This window comes from Corylus avellana, chromosome 1 (assembly GCF_965113065.1).
Source record: "Corylus avellana chromosome 1, dhCorAvel1.hap1.2, whole genome shotgun sequence".
Lineage (NCBI taxonomy): Eukaryota > Viridiplantae > Streptophyta > Magnoliopsida > Fagales > Betulaceae > Corylus > Corylus avellana.
In genome coordinates this window covers 17,298,957-17,308,757 of record NC_142490.1, presented here as the reverse complement: position 1 = coordinate 17,308,757, position 9,801 = coordinate 17,298,957, and the positions used below count along the sequence as shown (strand labels likewise).

At 32.4% G+C, this 9,801-nt stretch overlaps 1 protein-coding gene across 1 annotated transcript; it reads right to left on the bottom strand.

Annotated features, from left to right (window-relative positions):
* Positions 1-5,516: 5,516 nt before the first annotated feature.
* Positions 5,517-8,500, bottom strand: LOC132169295 (uncharacterized). The gene is made up of 4 exons (XM_059580351.2): positions 8,299-8,500; positions 8,047-8,199; positions 6,230-6,666; positions 5,517-6,146 (listed from the first exon to the last, which is right to left on the bottom strand). Exons 1-4 carry the CDS (start codon positions 8,483-8,485, stop codon positions 5,517-5,519), a joined length of 1,407 nt encoding a protein of 468 aa, XP_059436334.2. The 5' UTR covers positions 8,486-8,500.
* Between the last annotated feature and the right edge of the window lie 1,301 nt (positions 8,501-9,801).

Here is a 9,801-nt window from a genome sequence, read left to right as displayed (position 1 = left end):
AAGTCGGTAAATTTAGAGCTACTAGCCGCCCATGTGGCACGTTGACCTTATTTTATATATATAACTATGGCGCGTTGATCTTATGTGTAAATCACCAACTCCTCACTAATAAATCACCGAAAAAGGTCCAGACCACTAAATTACTAAATAAATGGTGTATAGTATTTTTTTTTTTTTTTTTTTTTTTAAGGTGAATATATATAGTTTGAGTGTATAGTATTTTCTTTCGTTTTTTTAGGTGAATATATATAGTTTGAGTGTAGGGACTAGGGAGGGAGATAAATAAAATATAACCATTAGCCATGGGCCAATGAGCCATCATTTGACCTTTCGACATTTTGTAGTGTAGTCAGAAAGAATAAAATCCAAAAACCGAGATCGTAGTTGCCAACTCATTTATAATTCTGTCATCATCACCGCTCTTTTAATTAACCTTTACAACACCATTAAAATTAATTTAATAATTACTGAAGGAGAAACACACTAATCTTTTGGAGAGTTTTACAAAGATGCAGAATCCATCGAAGAGTTTTTTACTTTTTATTTTTTATTTTGTAAATAAATAATATTTTAATGATATAAGGAAATGTAAAAGAAGTTACTTTAAAATATATTTTTCATCGAGAAGTAAAAGGTAATTTTGTGTCCTAAACTTAGAAAAAATCAAAAAAAGAAAAACCAATTTTCTTTTGTAGACTATATATATATATAACTTTTTTCAAACGTAGCCTCCACCAAATTAGTTCTCAAACTTTTACCTTTTCTAAAACTCTATCCATTTTTTTTTTTTTGGCATATCAAAGAAAAAAAAAAGACCACAAAAACAATTTGTTTTGTGTCTATAGACCACAAAACAAAAGTCTATGCCTCTAGGAGAGAGATCCATAAATAAAAAATTATGAAACCTACTGCATTGTCTCAGTTTGATTTTAAGGTTAATTTATTTATTTCCATGTAAAATATTTTTAATATTTTTAAATATTAAAGGTTGCGTTTGGGGAATTTGGCCAACCTACTGCATTCACATTTCACAATTGCAGCTGTCGCATTTAGTTGACTTAACTACTTTCACATTATGGATGCCGTGTGCTGCTTTTTTTTTTTTTTTTTTTAAGTCTATGGGGTTACAATCATCTTGAAAAAAAAAAATAATAAATAAAAAAATAAAAAAAGATAAAAAAGTAGATCATAATTTCCATTGACTTTGTCAGTGATCACTGTTATAAATTCTGTAAGCCTGACATGCATTGTCTTCCTCGAGGTTGGATTGATTTGTCGAGGGAGAGTGATTATCTTCTCTAGACAGGTATTAATTTGTTTGTCTTCATCACCATCACCGTTTACTTGTCTGATTAATCCTACTACATCAATTATAATTAGTAAAATAAATACAATATTTCAATTTCATGCATTCAAGATACCCAGTGAATTCCTAGCTGACATTATCAAAGTGGAAATTGCTTTCAGTTCTGATCATAGATACCCAGTGTCACCTGCTTAATTTTGTTAGTGATCTGAAAGAACTCTAGCGTCGGGCCGTCGGCTGTACGATGAAAGGGTTTCATATTTGAATAATTAATCTATACACCACCCCATTATTCTCATGTTGATATTTTCAGATTTATGATTTCTCTTTTATCTTTAGTTTTTATATTATACCATTTCTAGAGTATTTAGATTGGAGTAAAGTTTTAATTATCCTTTTATTTTAACAACAATATAGAAACTTTTCAATAGATTTCAGGACCTTTATCGGATAAGGCTTTCAGGACTTTTGTTAGCTAGGGTATAGTAATATTATTTGAGGAAGTAATGCTACTCTTTATGTCCGTGTAATAATAGGTGTGAAGAGTAACAATATTCTATTTGAAAGAATGTGGCTTCAAACATATCACATCGGTTGGTGTCAAATAAGTGTAACGAATAACATTATTCAGATTATATTGACTACTGCTAATCTTCACATTTACTTATCATACTCGTATATATATTTCATTTAAATTAGGCACGAGAAGATAATTTGTAATAGACAAAAGTTTCCTACAGGCTACAAATTGGGTTGGAAGAATTCTTACAATGTAAACCTTTAAAAAAGTAACATGTATCTCTTAGCATAGGATAAACACATGTATTTTTCATATAGTATATGTTTCTCACTTGCTTTTTAATATCATTGTTAGAATATATGAAAATATATTTTCCGCATATTGCATATTTGGTTAATATTGAAATATTTTCTATTTCAGGCACCATTGGCGGTGACGTTGGGCGTTTGTGCTAGACTAATTACACTTACTTATTCTACAAGAGCAAATGCCTAAACGACCTCGGAGTCCTTCGCCCGAAGATGATGAGGATTCTAATCCATTCCTGGACGAAGACCCTCCCCACCATAACAATGAAAAAAAAGAGTCTAATCCCTGCGAGGAAGAAGACCCTCCTCACCGTAACGATGAAAAAAATAAAAAGCGACGGCTAAATGACAAAGGTTTTTCCTTTAGGAATGTTATTGTTATTATTATTTTTTTTGTATATTCTTAAAATTGATGTGTCTTTTAAAATTATATATAAATTTTTGATACATCATTTGTAATGTTGGGTGTCTATACAAAACTAACTATATATTTATTTTCTAGATTGGCAAAAAGGACCAAATACACCGCAAAAGCCGCCTATGGTTAAACTGTCCCTAACAAGCCCAGGCCAAGGTATATAATTTGTTGGCTATTTGCCTTATTATTAAATTGCCATGTTAATTATGATTGATTTGTTGTTGAATATAGCAGAGTCCAAACGAAGACGGAGGGAGAGTTCGCCGTCCACAGCAGAGGAGACTCCTGCTTGGTCTAAGCTGATGACGGCGCGTTTTGACAATCATTTCAAACTGCTGGAGACTAAGCTAGCAGAAATGCAAATTCAGATCGGTGCCCTCACTAGCACTATGGAGGAACTTCGTTCTGCATTTAATAATCCACAACGGATACCATCTACTGATGAGGATTAGACTTTGATGTTCTATTTGTAGATGATCGTATAATTATACTTGTATTGTATTCGCTGTTTGAAAACAATTCTCATTGCAATAAACGTAGTTGATTGTGATCAGCCACTGAAGTACCCTTGTTTATCATCCTATGTAGTAGTGGCTAACTTATCAAATAAGAGGCTAGTGCCTATATATATATATCAATGTGAACGAGTTTATTTTAATCAATGAATAAATGAGAATTATTTTAGCTTTTTTTTTTTTTTTTTTTTTTTTTTTTTTTCAATCTATTTTAGAGATGAGATTTCTCTGTTTGAGTTGTTAGTCTTCTTTCTTTTAGTGATAAGATTTTACCAAAATTCTTTTATTGGCCAGTGAGACTAATTAATTGGTCAACATAAAATTTATCTATCTTTTCTTTGATTCGTTTTTACCCAAGGTCAAAAGTAATTTGAGTAAAAGTTTCGTCAATTTGTGATTAGTGTTATACAAAAAAAACTTGGTAAGCCCTCTTAAAAAAAACCTTATGAGACGTCATATATACTTTTTTTTTTTTTTTTTTTTTTGACACGAAACGTAGTATATACTGATGCAGGGTGGTTATGATCAGCTTGCCCAACAAATGTCCTGCCAGGGTGCAAAGAACATGTGACGGCCGGAGGCAAGATATATGCAAGCTATTGTGTTGTGCGCGTATGGCGCAAAGAAACATGTGATGAACGACTGTTAAGACAGGTTGATGAGCAATTGGGGGAATATTTAACGAAAAATCATAACGGTAGCGATATTGAAAAAAAATTGAAAGTTCGATACCCTAAATTGAGAGTTTTTAAACTTTAAAGAATAATTTCAAAATGAGTGGAAGTTCAATAAGTTTTTCTGAAGTTTTCACTTAAATAATACTCTTTTTTTTTACTAAGCATTAAGATCGATACAATTGAATTAAGTAAAAGATGCTACAAATATTGTCTGAACAAGCAAAAAAAACAAAAAAAAGGCTAGTTACATTAATTCTCTTCTATGTGATAGATATTGTGACAGATTGAGACATCTAAAATATAGAATGATTAGTCTCATTAGAATTTCCCATAGTTATTGAAATAGGTTTCAGCTAAAGATTTGGTGTGATCAAGTAAGCTAATTTTCTCATTCAATTCCAAGGTGATTTGAGTAACATTGTCATTAGTGTGATTTGTGCAAGTAAAGAAACTTGTGATGTAGACAAACTCACAGGAGTTGAAGCATCTTTCTCATACTGATAGATGACTTCTGCTGTCGAATGCAAGAGGTTTTCTTGCCAACTCTTCCAATGATATCCGCTTTTTGCTATTCTTCGTAGTTGCTAAAGTTGGATCCTTCTTCATAATTGTCAATACTATATCTGTCAACAAATCAACACATTTGATTTGATCGTTGTCAAAGGTCGATTCAAAATCATTGTATTTATGCTCAATATATCGTGTTAAAGTATTAATTAAATGATTAAATTTATCACTTCTTAACGATTTAAAAACTTTTGGGATAAGTGGTATACTTATCATGATATTAGAGTTAGATGGTATAAATTTGAACATTGACTTCACAATTCACTCCTATTTCAGCTAAATATTCAATGTTGGGCATCATCCATCTATGTGGGTTTTATGCACAAAATTTAAATTTAGTATTCATCTTAATTAATATAATCAGGAGCACATATTAAATATTCCCTCTTCTTCTTTTGGACAAAAATTAACTCCACTATAAGTAGCCTGTTCACCAAATATGTATTTAGACAAAGTTTTTGTCTAAATTGGATTGAAGAAAAGGCCCAAGTTTGTGTTGTTAGAGATTTTTCAATGTTAACGTTGTTGTTCTTTTTTCTAAAGCCAGTTTTCAAGTGAGATAGAACGTTAGTCATTATAGGGTGTTAAGTGATGGAACCCATGTGAACATTAAGAAATTAATTCCTTCTAGCTAGGGTTGTGAATTCTAGCTAGTTTCATATGAATTTTACCCAAGTTTAAATTGAGCTTATCTCAATAAATTCATAATTTTATTGTATCCAATAACTAGTTTAAGGAGTTTGATGAAGATCGAGTAGCCCAAATATGTACCATTTATAATCATTTTCTTTTTCACATATAGTGAAATAGAAATATCATTCTTGTAGCCTCGTAAATGTAAACAATCTCCCAAAACATATTCGATTCTCTGTGATTTAATTATTCATATTTTGTGTACCTCTATTTTCTTTTATAAGCATGTGCTGATATTAAAAGAGAAGTATAGTACGAATCAGTTGACAAAATGAAAGTTCTTACTAATGGGTAGCTTGACTATAATCAACCCACTACGGATTTATGGAGAAAAGTACGATGCAAATTAAAAATAGTAAATAATGGTAGCTCTAATCAATGAAGATCTTGATGGAAATGATTTAGAAGAACATCAATTCATAATCTTTCCTTGCTCCATTCTTTCTACAGTCTTTCTTGTTTTTGTTTGACTTACACTTCAAATTTTGATCACTCCCCATCAACATCTTTTGCTAAAAAAGCCTATGTTTATGTGGCCGAAAAAGGAACCTAGACCAGTATGTTGAGCGGATAATATCAGCCCAAAGTTGAAAATGTAGCCCAACAAATAAAGTAACTGGGACACCAGCCGAAGCAATTATAACAATTGGAACCCATGCCACTTCACTGTAATAAACCAAAAAGCAAGTTGCACTAAAAGCAACAACCATACTTGCTATGGAGATGAAGAGTGTTGTAAGTCCAAAAAACAACCTTGCAGGCAATGACGCGAGAAAATCCCCTTCTGCATAACGCGAAGTGAGAATTGACAAAAATATTAGTATCGAAGTCGAAGAGGAGAGCAGTGCCACTGCATCTGATATGAAGAACACCATAAACCAGTTGCTTTTCAAAAAAATTGCTGTTCCTATTTCTTGATTGTTGCCACCTGGTACAGTAAAAGCTGCAGCAAAAACTACTGTGGCAATCAATGTTGCCACAAGCATGCAATAGTTTGCTGTGTCTTTCATCCACTTTTCACCTTGTTCTTTCAACTTTTCGTGTTCCTTGATGAATAATTCCCAAGGTGTATATGCAGCTTTACGGTCTTGATCTATATTCTTCATCTTCTTGTATGAAGGCGGTACAATCTTTTCTATCTCCTACAATGGTTGAGGTATAAAAATTGACAAGTGAAAGTGCAACCAAAAGAAAAATAAATTTAGATCATATAATTACCACCCACCTTAAACCATAATAACTCTCGTCGCATTTGAAGAGCTGCTCCTGATATGATATTTAGTCGATCTGAAGGAGCCAATTGTCCAGTTAAATGTAGCATGTTGTTCTCATTTAGGTCAGGATATTGTGCAACGATACCCTTGATAGCACCTATCTCATATATTAGATTGAACACGCTCTCTTGCCGATGTTTAACAGCAATATGAAATATACTTTGGTTGTTTTTGTCTACTCTCCATATGAGATCAGGATAAGAGCGTATTAGTATAATTAGATATTCAACATTCCCTAATTCTGCAGCTTTAAAAATAAAAGTCGAATGCTTCTTAACTAGGTTTTCGAACTTGTTTTTTGGCAATACTAGAACCTCTTTCCAAAGAAGATCAACTAATTCATAAGCTAATGTCTGCATCAAAGCTTTGTTACACATTCCTTTGAACCCTGGGATTATGAAAAAAGAAAAAAGAAAAATCTAGTTAAATATCATTTGATGAAAAGATAGAAATATCAATTTTACAATCAATAAAGATGGGAACTGCAATAATTATCTTAGCAAGATTCATAGAAAGAAATTATATTTTAAGTTGGGGAAATTATGTCATGCACCATTCGTTTGTGCTTTCGCGCTTTCCACATTGAGACCTCAGCTTTTAATTTTATAAATTTAAGACATGTAATGCACCATTCGATTGTAGGGCCTTAGGACCCGCCCGCCACCGAGGTCACGCAGAGGATGTTGTGGGGCCTCCGTGATCTCCACTCTCACGGTGGGGTACGGTGGGTCTACATTACTGGCCATGAGATAAGACCCAAACTTTTTTTCATTGGTTTTTTATTTATTTGTTAAGAAATTGACATCATTGTATTTATTTTTCACAAAAAGGTGATCAATTTATTTGCAAATCGGTATAGTTGATAATGTATTTTAAATAGAGGAATGTTAGGCTTAATTACAAACAAATTTTACAAAAAAAAATTTATAAACTGATGTGGTACAATATATATTATTAGAAAGGAGATAAATTCAAATTTTGAAAAACCAAATCATATTGTGCCTCATTAATTTGTAAATTTTTTTTTTTTTTTTTATTGTAAAATTTGTTTTTAAGCCTACCATTTTCCTTTTAAATATATTATATGAGTCATATTTCATAATTATATATCAAAGCATTATAAGAATAACGGCCTCAAATTTAGGAGTTTTGGGGATAGATGTCCTGCTATTTGAATGACTAGCCTATTCTCAAAGAAATAAATAAAGAGAAATATATGCTAGGAGTCAATAAGTTCTTCATATTTAACTCATATTTTCATACAAATTCAATAGATCAACTATTAATTTATGTATGGTTCACATAAGTCCATCAATCTAATGGTTGATTTGTGAGATGAGATGAGTCAAATATGAGAAAAATATTGACCCCTAGCATTTCTTAAAAAGAAATTATAAACATCTATAAATTTTTTTTTCTAGGCATAAAGATCGATACACTTTAATTACGTAAAAAGATGCTCTTCTAGCTATAACCCCCACCCCACCAATAAAAAAAATTTAAAAAATAAAAAATAAAAAACCCACTTACAATGATCGAGACATCTAAATATAGAATGATTTATCCCATTAGAATTTCCCATAGTTATTGAAATAGATATCAGCTAAAGATTTGGTGTGATCAAGTAAGCTAATTCTCTCATTCCTAGGTGATTTGAGCAAAATTGTCATCAATCTCTGATTAGTATTAGAAAAGCAAGCAACTACTATGGAAAGGTAACATATTTGTGCAAGTAAATTAAAGAAAATTGTGTTGTAGGAAAACTCACAGGAGTTGTTTAAGCATCTTTCCCATACTGATAGCTGACTTTTCCTGCCGATTGCAAAAGGTTTTCTAGCCAACTCTTGCAGTGCTATTCTCTTATAGCTATCCTCCATAGTTGCTAAACTTCGATCCTTAATCAGAATATTCAATGCTATATCTGTCCATAAAACAATACATTTGATTTGATCATTGTCATGATATACATTCACTTTGAATTGAATTGTAAATTAATTTTCTCAAACTCCCAAATACATACCGTACATATCAGTAGAAATAGTAGCAATAAGGATATCAATGCGTTCGATAGTTTCCAAATCTTCAAAAGGAGTGAGAGGGTATAGATACGACACCATCTTTCTACGTCCGTTTAAAGCTGCCACGTAAAGTGGGGTCTTGTCACCGCTACCGCGGATTAATGGCAGTTCCTTTTGCTTTTCCACCATCTCCTGGGCAATGGACACGATTCCTGATCCAGCAGCAAAGTAAAGGGCTGTGTTTCCATTGTTATTTGGTAATGCTATGTCAACCGGATCCATACATTTGACCAGTTCTTTAACAAAATCAGTGCGTTCTGCTGTGACTGCGATGTGAAGAGCTGTCTCATTCCCTTCTGTTATGGGACGGCGAAAGACATCTGGATATTTCTCAAATAGAGCCTTAGCAACTTTCCAATCTCCTTTTAGGGCAGCTTGATAGAGGGGAACGGAAGTGGCGAGGTAGTAAAATCTTTTTTCCCCTGGAAATTTGGAAGCAGAAGGCATATGAACTATTATATTTTGATGATAGATCATACCATTTAGATACTAAAGAAGCAGGAAGATATATACAAAATATCTAATAAGACAGCAAATGAAAATTTTCTTTTGGGGGTCTCTCTTGGCCTATGCTTAACAGATCATTTTATCCAAATAATGTGACAGCACTTACTCGCCAAAGGATCATCTATAAAATCATTATCTGGTGACATGTTTGATTTAGCGGAATTGAAATCTTCTTGATCATTATCTTGTCCAATACTACCAGAAGCCCTTTGAGGAATACTCATTGTTTGAAAATATCTTACTCCTTACAATTGTCACCTTTGACTTTTGTCTTCTTTATTGAGGCTCTCTTGACAACACCCCCTTGGACTTCTTCTTCTTTTGTAAGAAACAAAATCAGATAGACAACATATGATCAGTACATATTTAAAATGGTGTTGCGCATGTCTATAGAATACTAATTAAATAGATGAAGAGTGACTATAAAAACTAAGAGAGAGAGAGAGAGATGATGATTTTGAATAAAGATCCAGCTTAACTTTTTTCATTTCTCTTGCTCATTATGCTTATCAAATTTCCTTCCATAAATTTAAACATGTAGGATGATCAGAGATAGAGATCCCAGTTGTAGTTGCTTTGCATGTGATACTGAGCATGATTTGTTAGCCAATTTAGCAGGACTGCAGTAAGCCTCCCCTCACAACAAATCATCAATTTTTCCTTTTCAGAAAGTCTTCGTGATGAAATTTGTGAAGCAGTAAATTAGTATATAGGAAACATGCACCATGACAGAAATATCAAGCTTATGTTTTATGAATTGCAAACAAAAAGGGCAAGTGAAAAAAAAAAAAAAAAAAAAAAAAGGCACACATGCATGACATTTGCTTAACATGATTAAGGGTCTGTTTTGGAGTTCGTTTAACACTCAAAAAGTCCGTTAAAAAAAAAATATTCGTTTGGTAAAAAAAATTTGAAAGAACTTTAAAGGGTTCAAAAAG